The sequence below is a fragment of the Xenopus laevis genome, chromosome 3S (assembly GCF_017654675.1).
Source record: "Xenopus laevis strain J_2021 chromosome 3S, Xenopus_laevis_v10.1, whole genome shotgun sequence".
NCBI lineage: Eukaryota > Metazoa > Chordata > Amphibia > Anura > Pipidae > Xenopus > Xenopus laevis.
In genome coordinates this window covers 80,474,051-80,500,663 of record NC_054376.1, presented here as the reverse complement: position 1 = coordinate 80,500,663, position 26,613 = coordinate 80,474,051, and the positions used below count along the sequence as shown (strand labels likewise).

The 26,613-nt window shown below is 36.7% G+C and overlaps 1 protein-coding gene across 3 annotated transcripts in view; it reads right to left on the bottom strand.

The window, feature by feature from the left end:
- Positions 1-26,377, bottom strand: part of LOC108713110 (transcription factor EC) — a 31,816-nt gene extending 5,439 nt beyond the window's left edge. The window contains exons 1-4 of one of the 3 annotated variants that reach the window (XM_041588540.1): positions 26,298-26,377; positions 7,177-7,428; positions 5,051-5,146; positions 1,089-1,197 (exon numbers count right to left, since the gene is read on the bottom strand). In XM_041588540.1, coding sequence (XP_041444474.1) covers positions 1,089-1,197; positions 5,051-5,146; positions 7,177-7,428; positions 26,298-26,345 — 505 coding nt within the window. In that variant the 5' untranslated portion in view covers positions 26,346-26,377. Of the gene's footprint in view, positions 1-1,088; positions 1,198-3,537; positions 3,739-5,050; positions 5,147-7,176; positions 7,429-9,765; positions 9,885-26,297 lie in introns of those variants that run through there. The other 2 variants (XM_041588541.1, XM_041588542.1) reach the window with 2 other exon arrangements.
- Positions 26,378-26,613: the final 236 nt, after the last annotated feature.

The following is a 26,613-nucleotide window of genomic DNA, read 5'->3' as shown; positions in this document are numbered from 1 at the left end:
CACTTCTCCTGGTCTGAGGTGGCAAAGGAAGTCTAGCGTAAAAGGTAGCGTTCAGAATAATTATTACGTTAGTGAATTTGCGTAGTTACGTCCGTTGCACAAATTCGCCAGGTGTAAGGGTGCAAAGTAACACTAGTGAATTTACGCCAGCGTCTGTTAGTGAATCAGCGAATTAACGAAAATGCGCTACACTGGCGTATTTACGCTAGCGTTAGGCGCTTCGTCGTTTAGTGAATTTGGCCCATTGTCTGTTTGTTGCTTGACTCATATATAACATGTCATTGTAACAATGAAAATTTGTAAACATATATTCCACCACTGACAATATATTCCACCACTGACAGTTTCTTAACTTGATTCTATGGGACAATCTAGAATTGAATTAGAATATAAACTTTTAAATCTGGCCCAGTAATGGGTTCTATATTAGTTAGAAATATATTTTAAAAAAGTGGGTGTCAGTATTGCTCAGCATATTGTCTGTATAGCAATTAATCATTTTTCTATACAAAAAAAATCTTTGCCACTTAGCAGTAACTTCAGCTGTTTGCATTCCCATACTTAGTAAACTATAATCAGATTTCCTAAATATTCTACTGAAAGAACCCTGTGTTTCTTTCTCCTGACATTAACAAACAGTAGAAGGTTTTTGGATTCAGGCGACTAATTGAATGTAACTTTTCAAGCTGTTAATCCGTTAATATAGATGCTTGTTGAATAGAGTTTCTGTAAGCCTAAAAAAAAGCCATTTGTTCTAGCATGAAAAAAAATAAATAGGAGATAATTAATTTATACAGTTCAACCCAAGCCAACGTTTCAATGAATCTTGTGTTTTCCCAAAATAATTTGATTTCAGAACTGCATGATATTCATATAGATCACAATAGCAACAGTGTCTGTATGTTTCTAAATTAAGTGTACAGTATAAACAAGTCTGTTGCTCTTTACCCTCTTGTTACTAAAATAGAGTTGAACTAACAGAAGTGGGAAGATAGGGTAGCAATGTTTTACCAACTGTAACAGGAAGAAATATATTTATTAAAATCTAGGACATGGCTATATACTGTATATTATTATAAGTGCATTACCTGTAACTTCTCTTTTCAGTCCCAGACTAGGGCAAGTATTATTTGAAAGTCCCATGTCTGAGCTTTGGTCACTGTTGTAAATATCCAGAATACTGCTTGAGAGTGCAAACTGAAAGACATAGATAAAAAAGAATATAATTTAATGCTACTTGTACAAGAATGCAAATAATATTAGATAACATGAGAGAACTTTTATTTGCAAAACACAAATCCCAGCAGCCACAGCCATACTCTTTGTCTAGAGTTGTTGTGGTGCTAGGGGCACACTACATAACACACAAAGTATTGTAGTTGCTATCCTGCTACATGTCAGATATTAACTACAGAAAAAATTAATTGATGTTGAAGGGACAAGGCTATACCAGCTACTGTTTGCTGTTGTATATATTGGGATCAGCCATCAGTACAGCAACCAGAGTATTATTGGCTAAATACCTATGCAAGAGGTATTTATAATCAGCCTCCCTTTACAGCTTGCTCACCAGTTTTGCTGCATTGTGATGGGATGAAAGAGTTTTCACCAGCCCAGCACAGCTTACAAGTCCTCTTTCTGTGCTGTATTGAGTCATTTCTGTTTTCCCAAGAATTTCATCTTATTGATAGTAGCCATTATGTGTTTGATCACTCACTAACATTACTCAACAGATTAAAACCACAGGCTTCTTCATAAAAAATGAAGACCAATTGGAAGGTTACTTAGAATTGGCCATTCTACAACATACTAAAAGTTAACTTAAAGGGGGGGTTGCAGAATCATTCTTTAGAATATAACACATTAAGGGAATAATGGCATGTATACTACACAGGAATGTTCCTCAATGCCAAACAAATTGCATAGTAACCTATGAGCTGGCAGGCACATGGGGTTGTATAATTGGCAAATGTCCTACTAAAGGGAGCTAGGCTGGAAAATCTAAAATAACTTAAAAAATAACAAGAGAGAAAAAGTGAGACCACTTTTAGCACTATTAATTTAGTTTTGTCAGAAAGGGAAACTTTTTTAGTACTAATATCAGTAACATTTCACAGGGAATGATATTATCCATAAAAAAACACGTTTGTTTTGCAATGGAAACCTTGTATAACTGAACTTTGCATGAGAAAAGTGTATAGTTCTGCACATATTTCTACACGTGATCACTTGGTGGGCTGGCTTAAACAATCATGTATTAATTAGCATTTAAGTGTTTCAGCACATTTTTCAACTTAAAGTTTAACAGTCTAATTTATGGAGCTCCCATTGTACGCTAAGTATAAAATCAATGTGTTTTTTGTCAATGAGATCTCATAAATCATTAATGGATGAAATAGCCTACCCAGAGAACGTATTTAATTAAAAGGCTGGTTTACAATTGAGTTCAATGAGCGTGTCCATGTGCCCTTTGTTAGCTCATGCTAAAGGTTTGGATAGCCAGGATAGTTACACTTCCAGTTCATCGACATACATTGCAGCAATAACTGTATACCACTAGAAATGGATCACTTGCAATTTTAAGGGACTTTACTTACTGGTGTCAGAAAACTAGGTATTCCAGGATACCCCATAACTCAACCTGTGTCACCTAATGATTTGTCTTTGATAATCATCAAGTAACAGGACAATATTTAATCAGTGGGTTTAGCAATAGCAATAGCTGTAGGGTTGAGGAATATAGACAGTTCCATGTCAGTCCTCAGTTTCTACAATGCTGATGATTTTCTGGCTAGTCCTAAAGAGATTTTTGCTGTGAGGCCCATTCACTAGTTATGTCACTAATATAGATCCAACAGATGCTGAACTAAAGGGAGCAGCAATGTATATCTGTATGTATTATTTCATTAACTATGTGATTATGGCCCTGATACCTGTGCAACATTAATTTCAAACTTCTTACATATTGAACATTACCTTTGCATTGTTTCTAAAAAAAAAACCTGCATCGAGCAAAGCAACTGTTAGTGAACTGAATCTTCCAGCATGGATTGTGGGAGTTGTAGTTAAGCAACAAGTAGAAAGCCATAGGTCAGAAATCATTGCTCTAATTTAAGACATATGTCAATGTGTGTATCTGCAACATAATTTCATGTATAGGTTTATACATAATTTTAAAAATGTGTTTGTTTGTTTCTAGTTTTTACTGGATTTATAAAAAACTAGCTAGTGCAAGTGGATAACACTACATTGTTTAAATAATACTAGATAGGAAAGGGACAAAGCATTTTCCTCTGTAAGATATATAAATAATGAAGGGTTAACATTTACCATTTATAATATAAACTATATTATATATATATATAAATATAATAGCAAATATAATATCAAAGACAACAAGGCAACCCATTGTTTCTACTAATTCCAATCCAAGCCACAACTATGTATTTAATAACGAATGATGAAATAAGGTATAGAAGAATATGAACATAAAGGTTTGCCCTATATAAAGCCAAAGCAGATTAAGTGCTTCCTTACCTGGCAATTTCTCCCCAGATTAAACTGTCCTGCAACAAGTCTCTCCCCTTCCTTGTTACACTCACAGCCCCTAGTCATCTAAATGGCCCTGGAGGTTAAGAAGAGCTATCATTTGTGCAGCCAGATGACCTTTGTTTCTGCTTATAACTTGGTATACTTGTTTGGCAGTCTGTTTTTCTCTGCGCTAGCAAACTGTGATGTTAATGTTTGTTTTGTTACTTCCCAGCAAAGGCAGATGTCCTTGTAGGAATTAGGCACCCACTTCTATTGTTTGGACTAAGGCAATTGGATGCCTGTAAATCACACGGAATAGGGGGGTGATAAACATGCTGAAAATGGCAGATTTATTTTAAAAACAAAGCTAATGTATATTTATAAAACATTCATCTACAGTTTGTTAATTGTGTAAACTACTCTCGCAATTTCATCAAAGCAGAGTTCTGCAAGTGCTGTGTTTGTCTGTTTATTTTTCTATCTGCAGCAAAATTGCAGAATTGGTCAAAGTTATTTCTGTTAACAGCTGTTTACAAAATATTCACCTTTTCCATGAGTGAGGGATGAATCTGGCCCCCACATCACCCTGAGTATTGTGGATGCCACCCCCCAAGTCCCCGTACTTATAAGTTTCACAGCATGCCTCATCGCAGTAGCACCCCTGCCAGGAGTAACAGAGGGGTCAGGGTGGGATGCACACAGCTGAGCTCATTTGTCAACACTGGGCAAGGTTGCACCTAGGCCTTGGTACCAATTTGTTCAATTATATGCAAATACACAATGAAACAGACTACATGATTGGGTGTCATGGGTAACAGCCCATGCGCAAATTTAAGATGATAAATGAGCCCTGAGTTAGAAGAAATATCTGGCAAATGCAGAACAGAATTCTCCATATTGCAGTAAAACCCTGCTTTTTTTTTACTAACATCCAAGGATCAGTGAACTTTTCCCAATAAAGACTAGCGGGAAATTTGCAATTTCACTAACATCGACTTTTTTTCAACTCCATGCTACCATTTCTTCACGCAGTCTGTTTCATTGTTTAAAGAACCACAAATGGCATTCTCATTAGGAGAATTTCTGGCCTGAGCAACTAGGAGAAAGATGCCTTTATAATATTAATATAGCTGTAGCTGTAGCTTTATGACCATGTTATAATGAATAATACTCATTTAAAGGATGGAACTGTGTGAGTTTATATATTTCTTTCTTTTACTACATGTAGCATTACAGTAATCATTTTTATTCTAACTACTTAGGTTGCATGCACACAAACCTTCATGATACATAAAGCTGGTTGTATTTAATAGCCTTGGCTGACCAGTTGTACATGTTGGGGAGGACCACTCTATCAGTTTTAGCACCCAAAATCGAATTTGACTGAAATATTGGGAAAACAAGGCTGCTTTTCAAATTGTTCTTTAAAATACAGGCTGCAAAATATGAGAATATGAAAAATCGGATAATATTATTTAACAAAAAGTGTATCCTAATAAAACTCCAAAGAGAAACTTACATTGCTTGACATCAAAAGTGTGGGTTCTGCACAGTTCAAGCCATCATCATTGAAACTTGATTCTAGGCTAATTATGTCATCAATTACTTCTTCCATCTGTTAAGAAATAAGAAAAAAATGAAGAATGGGAAAAATAAGTTATACAAATGGAAACAGAGCAAGCCAAGGAGCTGCCTTAGAAATAATAATTTGAATTTACTCACAGATACAGTACAAGAAATGACTATTATAACCTTTTACATTAACTTTAAAAAAATCTGTCAAGCCCCTTGATGGCCTGGGCCATACTTCAACATGAAGATTACAAGATTATGGACTGATTAAGGTCATGCAAAGGCATTATCAGACAACTTTTAGATCGTAACCTTCAATACACAGAGACTGATTTACTAACCTAGTTTATTTACCAGCTTGTAGTAGACCTAATGAAGCTAATGGCTAACTAGTTGCCAGGTTTAACTGCACCAGTGCAATGTAGCACCTATGCTAGTAAATGATCACAATACTCCTAACTCAACAAAGAGGTTAGTTCTTTCCTTGATATCAGTCCCAATGCGTAGCCAGCATCAGGGCCATGTCCTTACCACCTGCCCTAAGACAGTAAAATCAGGGCTGAGCTGTACCCCTTAGTGCTTTTGTACTTGTATAAATTACCCCTTATGTTGTGATTTAAACTCTCCTGATAAAAACAATGAATTATTTCAAATGATTTCATGGTTTTCAAATGATTTCACTACACTTTTTGGGGGTGTCAAGCATAAGAACACGGGGCAAAGTTTGGAAACTTCCTTGCAAACAGCTGTTTTAATAGGGTGAACTCCTTGGCTACAATCTGGGCATTGTGATATTTAAAAAGGCGTTGCGAGGTTAAATGCAGTGTTTGATATTCTGAAGTCAGTTCTTGTTTATTCGTTTGGTTCTATGCACCATTTTGCACCCATCTGGCCTTGAATATTGAATAGGGATCAGTAATAACTGATGTTCCTACTTGCATGCAAATATATTTGGGCTGTGTGAAATATTAAAAGTATTAAAAGTTTTGTCTGAGCAGCCCCATAATCAAATTATTGTTCAAATTGTGGCATTTTCTGCACTCATCAACTGTTCAGATGACTGATTCTAATTTATATATCATTGATAGCATTTAAAAACAATGCTATATTTTAAAGAAAGTTACCCATTTCTACCTTATCTGCTAAGGAACTCTTCTAAGGACCTACAACCAGCGGCAATTCCGGTGAAGAAGCCGTCTGAGGTGGCTCCTCAAAATGCCGCCCCCCTCTCGCCGGCTTACCCATCTGCAGGGGAGGCATCCAAGGCAGGAACACTAGTGCGGAGAGCGCAACTACGCTCTCCCGCACTAGTAAAGCCAAATTTCCAGTTTCAAAACTGGAAATTCGGCTCTTAAAAGTACAGGAACGCCTTTTTGCCGTCCAGGAAATGTATCTGGCGCTGCCGCCTGAGGCGAGCACCTCAGGCTGCCTCATTGTCTGAGCACCCCTGACTACAACTCATAGGGGCAAATTCACTAAAGCGCAAAGTGACTAACACTCGCGCAAATTTGCCAGTGTGACGTCATTTCGTTACTTCGCCAATTTACTAACTGGTGCTGGTGTAAATTCGCTAGCGAAGTGGACCTACTCTAGTGCTACTTTGCACCCTCACGCCAGGCGAAGTTGCGCTATGGCGTAACTTGCGCATTTTACTGAACGTTACCTCTTGCACCAGACTTGCCTTCGCCACCTCAGACCAGGCGAAGTGCAATAGAGTAGATAAGGCTTGCTTCAAAAAAAGTCCCAAAAAACGCTGGCACCTTTTACTTTTTTAAGGGTGATAGGCTGAAAAAGATTGTAAATTTCGCTACATTTTCGCCTCCCTGAGCACAACTTCGGTTTTAATGAATTAGCGGCACCCTGGCGAAACTTCGTCTGGCGAAGTGCAGCAAAGTCAACGCTGGTGCAACTTCGGAGGTAAGTAAATTTGTCCCCTAGCCTTCATCCACTAGTTTACACTGATGAGATGGGTGGTTCATCTGCCACACTGTTGCTGAATAGCTGAAGTGTGCCTAATCCCTTTTCTATTACACAAACACAGCATGTTGGTTGAATATCAAACAATTGGAATACCTCATTTTCCCTGTTGGCTCCCAAGGGCATCAGTTTTGTGAATGGGCTCTCTGTTGTACAGTTGTCTGTATCAGGGGACATATGTCCATTTCGTAAGGTCGGCACAATTCCAGTTGGCTGAACTGCATGTGGGTGGGAATATGCAAGTGTCTGGGTTGAAAATTTGTTTCCAAGGGTGAGATACTGTTTAACTTGTTGACTCTGTGACTGTTGCAAATGATACTTTGTTGGATTCTCCAGGTGAGTTTGAACCTGAAAAATAAACATGTAAAGGTTTCAATCCATAAAACATTTGAAAACTAATTTTCTAAGAAATATTATTCAGCGAGTAATTGTAGACTAAACAGCAATAATCGCTTCTATACCTGCCTGCAGTAACACCAAACAAGTCTACATGACAGTGTATAATACAATGGTTTCATTTTTACAGAGGATGTTAAACAGAGGTCATATCTGCCATTCAGATGTCATTCATGAAGGAAGGAAACCTGCATTGTTTTAAGAAATAGGTTATGCATAGGTTCTACAGTATATCAGCAGATGCAAATTTAAAAGTAAAAAAAGTTTACGTTTGTATAAATTGTATTACTTCTCTCTTAAGGTCAATGGCATGCCATGCTTTTGGATTACCACAACCTTACTCTTGGGGAGTTCTGGAGATCCAGCAATTGGTACTTTTTGTTTGCCTATTGGAAGACCCTGACATATTATATGCCTCAAGGAAGAATCACACAGAAATACAGCCCCTAATTCTGGAGATATTCTATTCCACAAAGTAGTCTCTGCTGATATCAAAAGTACATAATCAACAGCAGTTTCCCCAGTGTACTGCAACCATATTCCTACAGTAGACAGACAGCCATTAGCTTGAATTTGTTTGAAAAACTGCAACATTTGTACATTTCTTGATGCTTCTGTGATAATGGGTAAATAAAGTAGTCATAAGTAGTCATACAGTAAGTAGTGATGGGCGAATTTATTCGGCAGGCGCGAATTCCATAATAAATGCACAAAACCGCCACGAAAATTTGCGAATTATTCGGTGAAGCGAAATGCCACAGATTCGCCCATCACTAGTCCTAAGAGATATTAGGTTCTGAAGAGAAACCTTAGCTAAAAAGCTAAAATACAATTTTTCTTTTACACCCACCACATATCTACTAAACGGGTTGTATCTAATATCTCTAGTAGATAGTAGTAGATATCTAGAAAAAAAACCTTACCTCACATTAAACTCAAAGCCATAACCCAAATAACTGTATCTGCTTAATTGTTGCAATGAGCTCAAGAAAATAAAAGCTATATTTTTAACCAGGGCATAAAACAGCTAATTTTTTATGGAGATATAACATGCAATAAAAGACCAAACAAATATCAATGAACAATTCACTGTTCTTCCCCACAATCCCTGCGTAATTGCATACCATGTATACCTTTCTGTCTGATGCTGGAGGCAAAAAGAGTTGCGCCAGAAATGAGCATCATGTAAGGGTTGGCATGGGAGCAGGAAATGAGGGTAGACTTGTTCACCCCTATGTAGGTTAGACACAAGTTTCAGTAAGCACAACGCACAGCTAGGAGTTCTATACAAAAATGTCTTGTGGCCAAATGTGCTGCAGGTACAGTACCACAAATCTTTTATAAGGGAGCACATAGAAACACAAGTGCTAGGTCTGTAGCATTAGAATAGTACAGTTTTGCACCTATTACTAGCCCCTAGCACCACATCCATCTATAATAAACAAATGCTCTTTGTTTATAGATTTTGGCTGTGAGAGGCAATTCTCATGAGCTTGAGGATTGCCAGCTGGACATTCAAATACAGTTTTTAATAAAGTTAAACGGAAGGCAATGTTAAAATAATTAACAGCAGAAGCACTTCCAACTTGCTAATTATGGACAGTAGGGTTGTACATTTTGTGTGTGCTTGTTACTGAGTAAGAAGGAAACGTCCCGCTGTCCCTGATTTGACAGAGTGTGTAGAATGTATGCAATGCAGCAGCGTGTGACAGCAGAGAGAGCAGGAAGCTGCTGAAGTTTTTCCTGCTGAGAGACAGCCCACACTGGGATACATATCTGGAGGTTTCCTACCCTTTAGCAACTTGTTCTTTTTTAACTAAACCCCCTTTTTCTACAATATTGTTGTTGTGCTAATAAAGATGCAGATATGTTTTAAAAATCAAAAATACATGGGTATGATATGGTGATGTAAAATAATGCATCAATTATTTCAAACATTTTCAAGTATTTACATTGATCTAGGAGCTGTACTCCATAGGATTGTACCTACATAAAACAGCAGCCATTTAAATCCTGTAACAATCAAAATGGAAAAAATGGCAGCCGTATTCAAATTTCCACCAGCAAACATCAATATTAACTGTATTTATGGTAAATATTAATTCAGTGCACACGTATTATACATTAAGTATTCACAAATAATTGAAAAGTATTCACATACTCAACAGACTAGTCGAACTATATATTCGAGAGCTAATGTAAAATAAATGGCAAGTGTTTCTTAATATTCTCTTGCTCTAAAACTTGCATAGAAATACAATATTCTCTCTCTAAATTCATTGTACTTACCTCATAGTAGGAACAGTCAGTTAAGTGAGGCATTGTGGAAAGCTACTAAGAGAAAAGAGTTCAGCCTCAGCAGTAGATGTGTGAGTAGGTAGTACCGACCAACCACTCCGGCGGGACTTCCAATTCAAGAATGACAATGTTTGAACTCAGTAGGACTTTATAATCTTACTAAGCATGATAAAGGATCTAATTGGTTACGACGAGGCCATCCTTTGATTACAATGACTGACAGTTACTTCAAATAGCTCTGCTTCTTGTAGATGTCACATTCCTTTAATTTAACCACGACAGGAATACTAGATACAACATAAATCATATTGTCCATTGATTCTTGCATTTTTTTTAACTCCATTTGGGTTTGCTGGATGGTTAATTGCAAATGCCTAGCAATAATTATCTCTTAAAATCCCCATGAGTCGGTATTTTTAATGTGTTTTTAATGCTCAACCACACATTTATGCCTGATTTACAACCCACAATTATACAAACTATTTAGAATTCCCCTACCATACATTAACAAGCATAAATAATCCACATTAAGTCTTATGCATATAAATCACTGCTATTTACCAGCATTTACACTGCTTAATTGAATATTAACATATATGCAAATGACAGTTTTAACTTTGCTCTTTTTTTTTTTTTATTCAAGTATGAGTGAGGAGATTAAGCAGTCTATGATCACTAATAGAAATATATTTCACTAATCAAAAAGATATAACATATATATTTAAAAAGGGGCATTTTATTAATCGCAATAGTATTTTTAAGCCAAACCCTTTTCTTGTTAAGAAAGATGCAAGAAAGTCTGGAATGTGTCTAATGTGTAATATACACTAATCAAAAAGATATAACGTATATATTTAAAAAGGGGCACTTTATTAATCGCAATACTATTGATTTTTTGTTAAGAAAGTTGCAAGAAAGTCTGGAATGTGTGTACATTTCTCATTTCTAATACTGTTTCTATCAAAATGTAATTTCCAAGTATAAAGGGCATGCTGGTAATTACTGGTACTTTTTGTTTCTTTAGTGTATTTGTTTTTCCTTAAGACTTGTTTTTGCTTAATTTCACCCCCATTTTATAACTGATATACATGGGTTTATATTGCGGATGACCCATAGTTATCTCATCATTTATTAGTTTTGGGCAGATTGTAATTGTTGCTTTTGTTTACACTAAGTTCAGCATATTATAGAGTAATTAAAGAGTATATATTCTAATGCAACAGTCAGGACGATTTGGTAAGAAACTATAAAAATAGTATATCACCCCAATGCCACTGTGCTGAGTTGTGAACCTTAAACTTCTGATCTTAGGGACCCTGAAATCATATACATTTCTACATACTGCAGAGTGACAATTTAACACAAAACAAGATATGCATTTATAACTAACACAACACAACACACATATCAATATGTAATACAGGTATGGGATCTGTTATTCAAAATCCTGCAGTGTATTTATCAGGAGTAATAGACTCTAGTATGTCACCCTTTAGTACCATTTGCACAAGTGTAATAACCATTCATTTTACAAACCCCTTACATGATCTCCTCCACGTATTCTTTTCGACCTGCAAATGTGGGCTGTTCTTATACAGGTATGGAATCTGTTATCTTGAAACCCATTATACAGAAAGCTCAAAATTACAGAATGGCAGTCTGTCGTAGACTCTATTATAATCAAATAATCCAAATTTTTAATATTTTTCCATTTTTCTGTAGTAATAAAACAATACCTTGTACTTGATCCAAACTAAGATATAATTAATCCTTAATGGAAGCAAAACCAGCTTTTTGGGTTTATTTAATGTTTACATGATTTTTAGTACACTTAAGGTATTAAGATCCAAATTACAGAAAGGTCTGTTATCCAGAAAACCCCAGGTCCTGAGCATTCTGGATAATAGGTTGCATAATTTTATATACAAAAAGTAAAACATATTTTTGTTCATGGATTTTAAATCCATTAAAATGCTCAGAATATAAAATAAATTCCTCATATTTTTGTTCATGGATTTAAAATCCATTAAAATGCTCAGAATATAAAATAAATTCCTCATTATTATATTATTATTTTAACCAATTACTTTACTCCACCATTAAAGGGGTTGTTTGACCTTCCACACACTTTTTTCAGTTCAGTTGTTTTCACATTGTTCACCAGAAATAAAGACTTTTTTCAATTGTTTTCCATTTTTTTATTTTTTACAGTTTTTATAAAAATTCAAAATTGTAATGTTCCTGTCCCTGGTGTTTTAGTCTGGCAGCTCTGTGGTTTAATTGTAGCAATTGTTACAGTTTGCTACATTTCTCAGGTGCATCTGTTGAATATTACAAACTATTGTATCAATTTTAACAGCTTTAATGAAGCTCAGGTACAAAAATAAGGTGAAACATTAACCCATAAACTTCAATATTAGAAAAACAGTTGCAACTAGAAAATAGAAAGTCATTGGAACTATCTGAAAACAACTGAACTGAAAAAAAGTGTTGGAAGGTGAACAACCATGTTTAATCTTACGGTAGTATATAGCTATAATTCACAGAGGAGAGCACAGCATGCATACTTTTAATTGGTGTTCACTAATATGGCCTTAAAGGAGAACTAAAGCTTAACTAAAGAAGTAGCTAGAAATGTTGTACATTATGTTTTGGGCTTCTGTACCAGCCCAAGGCAACCACAGCCCGTTAGCAGGGAAGATCTTTGTCTCCAAAGATGCCCCAGTAGCTCCCCATCTTCTTTTCTGTTGATTCGCTGCACATGCTCTGTGCTGCTGTCACTTACTGAGCTTAGGGACCCACTCACAATATACAGTACACATAGAATAGAAATGTCACACTATAAGGTTGATTATTAATTAATACAGATAATTAGTACATGGCAGCACAGAAACCAGTGCAACTAGCACAGGAATTTAATAATCAGCCCTGTAGCATCAGCTTAAAATACAGGTCAACCTCCTTTTCTGCTTGATACTTTGCAACAACCCCTAAGTTTAGCTTCTCAACAGCTGCTCAGAGCCCACTGAGCATGTGAGCGTCGCAGACACTTTCCAAGATAGTGACCCCCTTTGTCAAGTTTGAAGTCCTGGATCATTGCTGCTATTGAGAAGCTGAAACTTTGGGCTGGTACAATAAGTTCAGTATATAAAAATAGGGCATTTTAGCCATATTCATTTTTAGGGTTTAGTTCTCCTTTAAGTAAACTTTGCCAACCCCATGGGTATGCCTTAACCAATAGAAGTACATTTATTCCCTGTCTAAATACAGTTATTTACATATCAAAAGTGCACCCTCAGGCACACTGACTACATATCCTTTCAGGATGTTTATTGCCTATTGCAAATCGAATATTTCTCAAACTGTAGTCAAGCCTGTCCCTGGGAAACCCTGCTGTTTTATGATCTACATATTGTTTAATTTACGTAATCTTTATTTACATACACAATATATACATATATATGTGTGTGTGTATGTGTGTGTTATTATCCTTTATATTGCATCAACATAGTCCACACTTTACAAAGATTATAAATAAACATCTGCATCACATTCACACATACCATGAGTATTTTAATCAGGAACCAACTAATTTGCCTTTATGTGTTTAGAGTGTAGGAGGAAGCTGGAGTACCCAGAGGATAACCCACATACATGCTCAAGCCTAGGACCCCACTGCTGCAAAGCAGCCATGTCAATCACTAATCAGTGATTCTGCAATACATTGCATAGAAGTCCTTGTGTCATCCCCTCAGTGTATGGGGTGCTTATTATTAAATGGCATGCAGTGACAGAGAACAGGTACATTTTGACCACCACTGTTTTCCAGTTTATGCCAGTAGGGGTAAATATGCCTTGTTTGGCATTAGCATGGCTCTCACTGATTAGAACTGTCATAAAAACAAAGGCTAGTAACACACTATCAAAAGTCAGAAACAACAGTAACAGATCATCAGTGGTGAATTACAAAAGAAACAGGTCTTCTTTAACTCAGTTGTTGCAAGTCCAAACTCATCACTCCATCCTTACCAGCCTGTGATCTTTAAAACATAGCTATTAAGAGCAATGACAAATGAAGAGCCTAGTTCCCCCTGTGATAAGCCCCCTTAGTGCATCCTCCAAATGCTCCCCCAGTGTCTAACATGCAAATCACTGCTGGGGAAACTTGTACAGGTATGGGACCTGTTATCCAGAATGCTCAGGACCTGGGGTTTTCTAAAAATGGATATTTCTGCCATTTGGATCTCCATATTTTGGCTACTAAAAAAACTGAATACATTAAATAAACCCAATAGGAGCGTTTGCCTCCAAAAGGGAATAATTATATCTTAGTTAGGGTCAAGTACAAGGTATTATAGAAAAAAATAATAAATTAATCCTTGACAGGACCCACTGCATCAGAGCCCATGATGCTATGCATGAAACCATATTTGGAGAATTAGGCTTAGTATCAGTTAATAGGTATGTTTTTTCCCTAATGAATGTCCAAAGTTATATCCTGGCTTTCTCAACCATAATCAGTTGGTTATATTGCATCTTTCAGTGAATTCCAGACCATCTTGCAGCACTGTTTTTTTATATTTCCATCAATCTAGGAGTCGTAACAAAACTGAAAACCCAGTAACAAAATACTCTGAATCACCCCCATTAAATAGATTTTTTTTATGGAAATTGACTGGACCTAAAGGGGCAAATGTGAGACAGGCAATGGCCACTCAAAAATGCAGGAGTGAGCATTTTCAAGCTACAGTTTTGCACCCACAGGTCAGGTGTTTACCACCAAAAGGAGGGAGGGATAATTCTAAGCATTTTTTAGTCTCTTATCTTTTAAGCTGAAAATTGCTCAAACACCAAAACACCCTAAATCACCCTGTGTCCCATTGCCCTAATGAGATGAAGTGGTAAGGCTCTTATTTAGAGAATAAAAGAGCTGGTTGTGACTTTTGGCAAGTTATTCCACCACCATAATAAAAGCTGTTTTGCTCCAAACACTATGGGACAAATTTACTAAAGGGCGAAGTGGCTAATGCTAGTGAAAATTCCCCAGCGTGACGTCATTTTGCCACTTTGCCGATTTACTAACGGGTGCTGGTGTAAAGTGGCTAGCGAAGTAGACCTACTCTAGCGCTACTTCGCACCCTTACGTCAGACAAAGTTGCGTTCTGGCGAAGGGATGTAACTACGCTAATTCACTAAGTTGCAGATTTTCGTAAACATTACCTCTATCGCCAGACTTTACTTCACCGCCTCAGACCAGGCGAAGTGCAATAGAGTAAATAGGGATTGGTCCAAAAAAAATTGACATTTTTTCTAAGTCCCAAAAAAACCGCTGGCGTCTTTTACTTTTTATAGGGTGATAGGCTGAAAAAGATCGAAATTTTTTTTAGGGTACCCTCCTTCCCCTCTACATTTGATAACATATGGCACCTAAACTATACTGTGGGCACACGTGTAGGGCATTAGAACACATTTATTAAGGTTCCCTGGCCTTGGGTAGTGTAATGTCTTTGCTGCTGCTTATACGGCAATTGCACTTTACCTGCACGCCGTATGCAAATTTGCCGTTGCTAGCGTAACTTCGAACCGCTGATCGTAATATCGCTAGCGCAACTTCGCAAATGACCGGTAACTTGTGCGCAACTTCGGATCTTCGTGAATTTGCGCAGCCCTGGCGAATCTACGCCTGGCGAAGTGCGGCGAAGACAACACTGGCGCAACTTCTGAGGGAAGTAAATTTGCCCCTATGCCTGTGAGCTATCTTGTGTACAGGGCATTGTGCAAAAAACAGGCACAAGTGTTGCCATAGGTGTAATTTATTATCAGGGTATAACAAGAAAACAGTTGCAAGCCACCAATGCACAATGCAACCTGCTCCTCAATGAGCAAAGGTCCTAGTGCTCTAGAATGGATCTGCACTTTCCCAATGAATACAACGCAGCAGTTTAATTATGAGGGCTGGGCTGGGGGAGGCATGTTTATATGCACTAGAAATCACAATTCATTATGAAATTTGACATTTTAAAATGCTGACATAGAATTCAGATTTAGTGAATGAATGCAATCATAGAAAATGTCATTCCCCCCAAAAAAATTCCAGCCTTCTGTTTGATGTTGTGTTACTTGTTTCCAGTATACCTACAATATGGTATATAAAAGAACTGACACAATCAGCACAATCAGTTCTGCGTTGAGTAGCACGTAACAAGTTAAAATTCATTCTTTCCTGATTACCAGTTCAATGCTGAGAGTAAACTCTTGTAAGCTGTTTAGTTTGCCTATTCAATTCACATTGTAAATTAGCCTAAATCCTTGTCAATCACATTTCGCAAACCAAAGAATGTCTTTTATCTACCAGGTGGATCAGTGGTTTAGACAATACTTACAAATGCCCCAAGTAGAACATAAGTTTAAGCTGATTTGCATCACTGTGGTTGAACTATAGAAGAGTTTTTAAGCAGGATTTATGTGAAATACCATTGCTCTAAATCCACACATCATTGATATCTAAACACGTCTCTGTTGCTTTGCAAATGCGATTGTCACTAAGTGAAAATAATCTTTTTTTCTGTTGTTCGTTGTTGTAAATACATATTATTATTATTATTCAAAAAGGACACTCTACTAATATCCACTGTACATTGTCAAGCCATCTATTGCTGGTAACAGTGACAAACAGTGCACTCTCAGAGTGTTCAGGCAAACGGCCTGCTGGCTGTTCATTTCGCTTTCATACTCTTTGGCTCAATGCATGCATGCCCACATTCTCCCCATTGTAGGGAAGTACAGTGATCCCCCTGTGGGGATTCATTCTAAATATCTGTGTGAAAACTTTTTTACTTTAGCCTTTGATTATGTGGCTTTGGGCACCATTAAATGCGTAAGGCTATTAAAATATGGCTGTTTGAGATATGTAACAATAAACTCGATTTTCTATACTACAACAGCTGCCACTGAATCCTCTACATTTCCTGGGAGCCTGCATATTACTACTGTGGTCAGTACAGTTCCCAGTCAGCCAATGACCTGTTCCCTTCTTACCTGAATTTCCATTTTTGTTGATTGATGAAATATTTGTTCCTGTGTAGTCACTATATATCCTTTCCAAATATACAAGTTCTGTTTTTATCCTAAAAAAAGGTATGTGAAATAGAGCATAGAAGTGTTGCTACGTCCATAAGTTGCCAATCCCATTTAGACTGTAAGCCCTATGGGGTAGGGTCCTCCATCATTTTCTTCACACTGAGCACTTACTCTGTATTGTAATTATATTTCATATTTATGTGCATTGTATTTCTAATAATACACTTATTGTTGCTTATTATTGCAGTGACCCTTTGTTTGTAACTACTAATTTATTGTTTGCTGTACAGTGCTTTTCCCTCAAAAATGCTATAAAAATAAAAATATACATACATACATACATATACAGCTTCCCATATAGTTTTCAGTTGTTTAAGGATAAGGGTACACGTGGCAGTTGAGTATTCACCTGAATTTGCCCTATGTTGCAGAAACACTGACAAGAATATCATCCTCCTGTCAGTTAGCACATAGGATGGAATTCATTGTGAAAATGCAAAACTATGTGGATGGGTGTTTTCTCCTCCATGTATGCCATTGTGGAACACTGGAGGGAGCAACTACTCTGTGCAGTTTACCCCTGGAGGTCCACAGCGCTGAGGCAAAATTTTATTGGTGATAACAATTGTTATTGATGAGTCTCAAGATTTTTCTTAATTCCACACGGAAAACATTTATGTATATAACATTTGTTAAAAGAGTATTAAAAAAAATCTTCTATTTAATTATTTTCCATGTTGTCTAGGGTTCGGAACCCTACTTTCCAAAAATATGCAATCCTCAGCTTTAGGGAAGTAAAAATAGTACTCCCTCTTATTAACCTTTGTGTAGATTCTGAAATGCTCTGCTCGCCCTTAAGGTGACAAAAGCATTGCATAATCACACATGACCCAAATAAAGCTATCCAATAAAATTGCAAAACTAGTAGATTTGTGTTAAAGACCTCTTGTTGGCCATATTAGAAGCCTAATGAGCTGCTGACCCTTTTGTAGATCCTTATTCATCAGTCTGAATGGGCCTTTCATATTGTTGAGGGCCTTTCACATTTTATGATATCATTAAACAATTATGGAAAATTCCCTCTTGTTACTGAATGACATGGACATAAATAAATCTCAAGATACCATAAATAATGTCATAGTACACACCTATAAGTTTGTATGGGCCCTACACTATTTTTGAACTATGTTAGTGTTTTTATACAACCTTTACATAGTTATATAGTTAAGTTAGGTTGAAAAAAAACCAACGTCCATTAAGTTCAACCCCTCCAAATGAAACCCAGCATCCATACATACACACACTGACCCCTCCATACACTCACCTAAACTATATATACTCATACACTAACTATAGATTTTACTATCACAATAACTTTGGATATTATGCTTGTCCAAGAAACCATCCAAGCCTTTCCTAAAAGAAGTAATAGAATCAGCCATCTGTAAGGGAAATTGGAGGGGAAGGACAGCGACATGGGAAAATATAACCATTGAGGAGCACCTGTGGATTTGCAATGCAGCATCAATCACTGAATTATTTGTAGACACAGGACTGCAGCCTGCTTCATGTGACTTAAATTTGTATGCATTTCTCTGCATCCTCAGAGGCATCATACTAAGGGAATGAAGGAATTAAAAGTCATTTTTTTCAAGGTGAATTTGGTTTCATTTACTTTTTTTTTGCAAACATCATCAAGCATCCATTCTACACTAAGTTTATATGAAGACTAGTACTTCTGTGGCCTTTAATAAGATAACAGCCACATGAGTTTATATCATTTGCACCCATACAGAAGGTAAAGAGGGCCATGCTCATTAGAGCTTATAATATAAAAGACAGACAGGAATTCCAGTGGTATAACTAGATATTAATGGGCCCCACAGCAAATTATTTTTCAGGCCCCCAAAATATCTAGAGGGTGACCTGTTTTACCAATATGTATTGAAATTATATATGAATTAGGGTCTCATGGGGCCCCTATACCAGTGCCAGGCCACGCTGGGCATGCACCCTAGGCAGGCCGGGCAGTCGCGGCGCCTGTTTGGTGTGCGCATGCGCGAATTTACGCTCGTGTGCACATGCGCGCATTTGCAATACAGTGCGCATGCGCAGAAGCGCAAAAAAGCGTGAAGAAATGGGCAGAGAAGGGAACCGGACTTGGGGTAGGCGACAGAGGAGGTATGTGCCTGGCGCCATCCCAGCTTTGCGCCCTAGGCACATGCCTACTCTGCCTACCCTTAGTTCCGGCCCTGCCTATACTTCCTGGGCCCCCTGCAGCAGCACGGTCTGCTTCCTCTGTAGTTACACCCGGGGTCATTACTCAGAAATGTGAGAGCGCTTTCAAAGAGCATCCCTATGTGTCTATGAGGCAAGGACTACATAAGAAATTAAGTTGCCCATTGTGTTCATATGAAGAAAGGCAGGTTTAGTAGGGGAATATCAATTTTTTGACCACTTGATTAACTATTAGGGATGGACAGGGGTGTGTTCTGGTAAATGAGATCAACGCTGGCATTGGAAGGCTTTCTGTAGTCTCTGTACGTATTAAGGTGCAATCAGGTCAGCACTTGCCATCAGCACATCAGATCTCCCTCACTGTCTTTTGAATATTTACAGTTACAGGGAGATAAATGGTTAGTCATCTAGATGCTTCATCATAGGCATATGTTATCTGCACCCTTTATCCTTTATTTTTAATATCCTTGGAAAATAGTCCTGTTTAAATTCATCCGGCACTTGACATTTCCTTCTATGCCACTGCAATATATATATATATATACACATATATATATATATATATTTTTTTTATATATATATATATATTTTTTTTTTTTAAATAGACCAAATTACAGAGCACATAGGTACCATATAAGCATGTTATAAGGAAATTATAGCTCTAGTCTGTACAGGATTCTAACGATTAACAGGGATTAGCAACTTGTTTCACATCGAAATTCATGGGTGGCAAAAAATTTTGCTTCACCATAAAAAAAACATGGCTACCAAATGCCAATTTACTCTAACAAGTTTAGCCAAATTTTTGTGACGTTTTACCATTTGCTAAATTTTGGAAATGTTTGCAAAGTTTTCAGTAAAGTGAAATAGGGCATTTTCACTAAACACTAACACTTTTTCTTAATACACTTCATATACCCTGGCTATAGTATACTGTATATAGTATAATTTAGGGAATAAACAAAGACTAATTGTATCTGTCAGTGTTCCCAAATATATTAAGGAATGCGTATTACTATACAGCAGTTCTGGTTGTCAAATAAATGTAATTTGTATCCTATATTATTTAAAACAATGTATGCAAATACCTTACCTCTACCCAGAGTATAATTGAGCAATAAATGTGGAATATGGCTTCAGGAACTCTATCTATTTAGACAACATATTTCAAACACAGTTTTTTAAATACATGGATGCATTTTTTCAGTTACCATTTCTGTTAATTAATACTCAAATTCTGTAGTACCAGTACTTCATTTGTTTCCTAACAAAATACATTTTGACCAGAAATGTCTGCAACAAAATCGTTCATAATATACAAGTATTCATCTCAGTTTGCTAAATGTGAGTCCAGGTGCAAAAGATTCTGATTAAGATTCTGATTTAGATGTGTAGAATAGATTTAGAATACATACATTGCAGCATTTGTCACACTGACAAGCCACATACATTTCAAAGAAAAAGCTTTTAGCTGTTCGCTGTACAAATCTAACAAAAAATATTAACAAGAGGGCAGCAAACGTACAACAAATTATTTTACAATAAGAAGGGGTTCAGCCTTTTGGCGCTTCATTTTCTACTGAAGTCTCATAATAACTTAAGACCTGGATATTTATCCAATGAATTGGACACTACTCAGCATTTCTATTTAGCATATTAAAGAATGTGTTATATATGTGATTTCCATAAACAACTTTCCACCCTACTCTAAGAGCATGAGGGCAATTCAGATTATTCTGCATGGACTGTTGTGTAATTTAACCTTTTGACATGTTGTCCATTGAGAAATGATGTTCTTCACAGAGCAGATAAACTATAGAAGAATCAGACGCTGTCTTAGGTTCTTGACAAAGGTCAAGCTTTAAATATCTCAGATATTCTCCACCGCCTCTATTTTTGTATATGAATGGTCTAAAATAAGCGTAACCACTATAAATGAACAGCTATGGCATGCCATCTTTACTTACCAGTCAAGCCTGTGAAGGGTTATTCTTAAATATAAAACTAATGTATTTATAGGTTGCCATTGCAAGTTTATTTTTAGATGTCTTATTTATATCATATATTCTCTATTTGATACTCATGTCATGTCAAGCATATTCCTATTAATTAGCATTTCATTTTTCATGGATAAATTAGAAGATGAAAACTATATTTGGTTCAAAGTTAAGCTTTCCATTTATTGTCCAGTATAAACAGCAATAAATGGTCAAAAAGTACAAATGTGCCATTATTGTTTTGCAGCTGTTTCTGTTACAGAGATGTTAATGCAGGAATGTTTCTAGGCACTCTGTAATCTGGGCTGTAATTATATTTTTATCTGTTGGCACATCATGGCTCAGTCAGCATTTGCTGTTCTAAATTCTTTTTTCACAACTTCTATCCATAAAATAGGAATAGATGTAGCCAAAAATATAAGACTTTAATGTTTTCTATTTGGACATAAATGGATGAAAAACACAGATTTTAAGGAAATAAACCTATTGAATATTATCCTTAGAAAAAAATCCTTCATGTTATTTCTTCTTATTATTGCCTATAATACCAACATCTTTAAAAACTTTCCTTAACAATGTAATTGTATCCTTCCCACGACACAATTCACTCTTCCTATTCCCTAATTTATATATTTTGCAAATTCACACATTTGCAATGATTATGGGTCCCAAATTACAAAAACCAGGAAATCAAATGCTAGAGCACTTAGAGACACAAAATTACACCCCATAGCCCCCATTCACTTGTGTAAAGGGTGTTGCTGTGCTCTGCAATGCAAGCACCTAATGGTGATCCTAACTTAATTCAGATGCACCAATTAGTAAATTGGGTAGGTGGACAGCTGGAGGATGCCTAGGTGCCTCCCCAAGCCTGCCCTCATGAGTACAGTTATGCTGAATGCCAGCAGCACTGCACTGACGATTGCAGTACAGTTTTGTATTTTTAAGTCAGCATTACCACATATAAGGACAATTATACACAGGGAATGCTATTGTATTGCAAGTAAATAACAGTGGAAGAAAAGGCATCTGATTAAAAAAAGAATTAACACAGGTCTGTAGTATGGAGCCTGCAACAAGATATATGTTGGTCCTACTTGTTACTTGTACCTAAAGGGCAGGAATATGGCAGTTAATTCAATAATAATAGTTATAATTACAGACAGAGTGAGTTGAAATCCTGGGAAAAAACGTATATGGTGTAAGGAACTTAAGATGTTCTTAATAAGCAATAAGGTGTTCCCATATGGGCCTGCTAACAATTCAGACAAGGCTCTAATGTTTGTTTGCATAATATATAATACCCCTTGGTGTGAAACTATTTGAGCCATAACAAACAGTTACCTGGAATATTTGGGAAATAAAGGGTGTTGCTACATTTACATTGCATTTTATAAAATGCATCTGAAAACAACTAAAGCCTTTATCAACATACATATATTTACTAGAATTATTTACTTACCCTATTCTATAGCATCTATAATACAAGAGTTTAGAGACCTGCATTGGTCAGGTACCCGCAGAACACCTGCAAGGTATTTGGGTAAAAATTTTCTGATTCTTTGACCGTGTGGGTAGTCTGAGGAAAACCTGTCCGAGGGGTACGAGGATAACATGAGGGATTGGTCCCCCAAACTTAAATTTCCGCTATATTTGGTGGATCCAAACTCTGGAGTGACTTTACTTCCGGTCCACTGTGATGGCACCTCCGGTTTCATGTGCCCTGGATCAAAAGGAAGTTGACTTATTGCAGACTGGGTCAAGTAGTGGATCAAGGGGGGCAAATTGTGGGTTTGTGGATGTGGGTCGAGTATGGGTATCAGAAAATGGACCTGCACAGGGTTACCTGACACCTGCTGTGCACTGCTTTACACTGATATTAACTGGAGGTGCCATAGGTCACCCTACAAGTGCTGATATTGCCAGTGCACTTTTTCAGACAAGCAGGTTTCAGGTTTTCCAGTCACTTTTTATTTATTTTTTATATCTATACATAGAGCAGTTTTATCATGTATCAAACTGAGTAATTCTGAAGGATTCCCATCAGTTTGATATTTTCCTCATTTATCCTGACAGGAAACTTTTTTAACAAATTGACACACAACAAGTTAATAATACATTAATAAAGAATTAATAAAGAAGATAGAAGTGGCCACAATGGCAACAAGCATGGCAACTCAGCAGCATTTATTACAGGTAACTGCATCTAAACATGCTCCTTTATTGTAGTAAACTTTGCATATACATAAAATATGTGCCAGTCTCAAACTATATTGGCCTAACATAGTCTATATGCAAACACATTTGTGGGATTATTAGTAGGCTGACCTGCCTGGAACAACTCTAGAATGCCCCTTGGTACAAAACCAAATGATGGCCATACATGGCAGATTTTATTGTGCGAAATGACACATTGTGAAAATTCACAATCGTCTACTTTTTGTTACATTGACGGTCTGCAAGAATTCTGACCACATTGTCCCAATAGTCCATTGGACAGTTTTAGTCTCGAAATTACAAAATTGGTCAGTGGATGGGACTACCAGATAATCATTGTTAAACAAATATTTATTGTGCATGGTTTTATTTTGAAGGGTTTGGTTAAATGCATAAGTAAACAAAGGAACAGATAGCCATTGGTTAATATATGTATTATCCAGCAGCAAACACGACAAAGATACAATAAAAGTCTCCTCCTCACGTATCATTAACCACTCAAGGATGAGTCATTTGTTAAACCCAGTGTCGGACTGGCCCACCAGGATACCAGGAAAACTCCCAGTGGGCCCAGGTGTCAGTGGGCCCTTGTGCTGCAAAATATTTTTCCTATTCCATGACTATTTCCTATTTCTTTTAGAACAAAGAGGCTAAATAGATGGAATAATAGATTATAGTATGTAAAGAATAGAGACTAGGAGAATAGAGGTAACAATAGAGAAAAATAATAATAGTACTGAGAGCGGGCGCCTGGTCTATGGTTCTTTGGTGGGCCTCTGGTCTAAGGTTTTTGTGTGGGCCCCTGGTGTCCCAGTCCGACACTGGTTAAACCGACCATTTAGCCGATAAGATCAATCGCAGGGTACAACACAGAAGGCAATGCACAAAGAATACAAAATGCTAAGCCTCTGAGCTTGAAAATACATTGATGCAAACAATTAGCATGATGGGAAAACCTCCAAAATGTCATGCTGCTTCAGAATAAAAGAACTCTGTGCTCCACTAGCTAATAGAATTATTGCTTGTATTTTGATATACAGTGTGTCCTAAGGGCAACTGGAAAGTAGAAACTGCCCAAACCAGACAAAATGAAACTACAAATAAAAAACAAACATGATAGTTTCAGTTCTCAATCTCAAGTAATGTGTGAGTTTTAGAAACCCCACAAACTCAGATTTAGTAGAAGCAGTGCTTTTCCCCAGTTCTTGGAACAGGTCTTGCAACATTTTGAACCACTCAGTATTTAAGTAAAATCTGCAAAGCAGAGAGATAAATCCAACCCCAACATGATTTTAAATACAATTAAACTGTTACATAAGGGTTAAACAGTGCATAAATGATTTTGCTTAGCTTTAAAGAAAATAGATGGGACACATAGCAGTGCAACATGCTGCCAATACCTTTTAACAACTAGTGCTTGTTTAACCCATATTTAGAGGGCACAATGGCAAACATATCCCAATTTCTTGGAATTGCACGTGAGTTGAGTTGCCTGTACAGGTGCCTCATGCATACCAGAAACAAATACAACTTACAACCCTTTGTCTCATAAATAAAACACACATATTTCTTCCTGGCAACTCCATTTTAACTTAACTTATCTTAACGTATCTTAACTTATCTTTAACTTATCTTAACTTATTTTAACTTATCTTTAGCCCACACATCTCAGCAGGTACAGAATATAGAGGTGAGTAACTTGTAAATAAACAAATTGGCTCTTCTTAATTTTAGAAAATTCGAAAATTTAGAAAATAAAGATTTTTCAATAAATGGTTTCTGTGTCCGACTTTCATTCTAACGGGTGAGTTATCTACTGTATTATGGAATATAAATGGTGGCAACTGCCTTAGTCAATGCTGGCAAGTAGCAAAGCAAGATAGCAACAGTAGGGCAGAAATGTAGAAGTTACCCTTTATATCTGAGTTATCCAGGTTGTCGTCTTTGAGCTACTGTTCCCAAAATAAATTCCCAATACCCACTTACAGCCAAAAGCTTTTGAGAAGGTGCAAGAACCTCCTAAAGGGTCATAGATTACTTAGCCCTACTTTTTATAATGGAGCCCTGGCACACCTACTATATAGATGGACTTGTCTGCCAGGTAAACCTGGATCGGTAAAAATAAATATACATGATTAAATACTATTAATATAGGATGATTTCTTGCATATATCATTTGGAATGTGAACAAGTCCCAGATCTCATCATTTAAATGGGCTATTGAAAGAAAATTCCTTTAGTCCTGTTATGCAGTCTAAAAAATGTAATAATATTGTGTAATTCAGTGCTTATTACACAAAGCATTCCATTACCAGACATGTATCTTACAACCACATGTCACATAGGTACATAAAAGAGTGGATTATATTTCTCTCAATAAAACGTGTGTTTGGCTGTACATTCACAAACACCATTTTCTGCTTTAGTATCATCAGCTCATTGTGATGCCCAAATCATTGATATTATATTCATATTTATGTAAACAGGTTTTATTCAGAATAGTCCTAAAGCCTTACAATTTGAAAATCAGGCAGTGTTAAATGGGCTTGTTAGTCCTCAGAGGGGGTGCATATATAAATGGAAATTGCATCCATTCAGTTTCAAGCAGACTTAATATGATGACAAATTTCCAGATAACAAAACTCAAGCTAACCCAGCCAACATGGTTTCCCTAACATCACTAATGATCTACTTAGTATATATATTGGTATGGGATCACTTATCCTCAGGGTCCAGAAAACTCAGAGTAACAGAAAGTCCATTTTAAAAAAATATCTCTCTTTTATTTACTACTTTATTTTACTTCTCTGTAATAAAACAGGAGCTTGTACTTGAAGCTCACTAAGCTGCATGAATCCATATTGGTTATGAAAATTATGGAAAGCTCCTATCAAGAAAACCTCAAGGCATTCTAGATAATAGATCCCATACTTTTATTGCATTATTCTTCAAATAAATATGGACAGATACCATTAAAGCTTTGCTACATACCGGGACGGAGTGGATTTGTATCAGTGTTACCATCTTTCTGAAGTGCATCAGCTCATGCCTGGCAAACGGAATGTTGTTGGGTAAACTGACAATTAACTAAAGACTGAACAAGAGGGGAAATAAAGAAGTGAATCACACAAGAACCACATGTATGTACTTCCTAAAATCTGATTCTAGTAACACTTGGAAGCAATGACTGAGCATTATGTGGGGAAATAGATTGCAAAGATAAATAGACTAAAAGGTCAGTCTGATTTAATTGCTCTGCATCACTATGAAATCAAGTTTAGAATATTTCCCTAGATATTCTGGGATA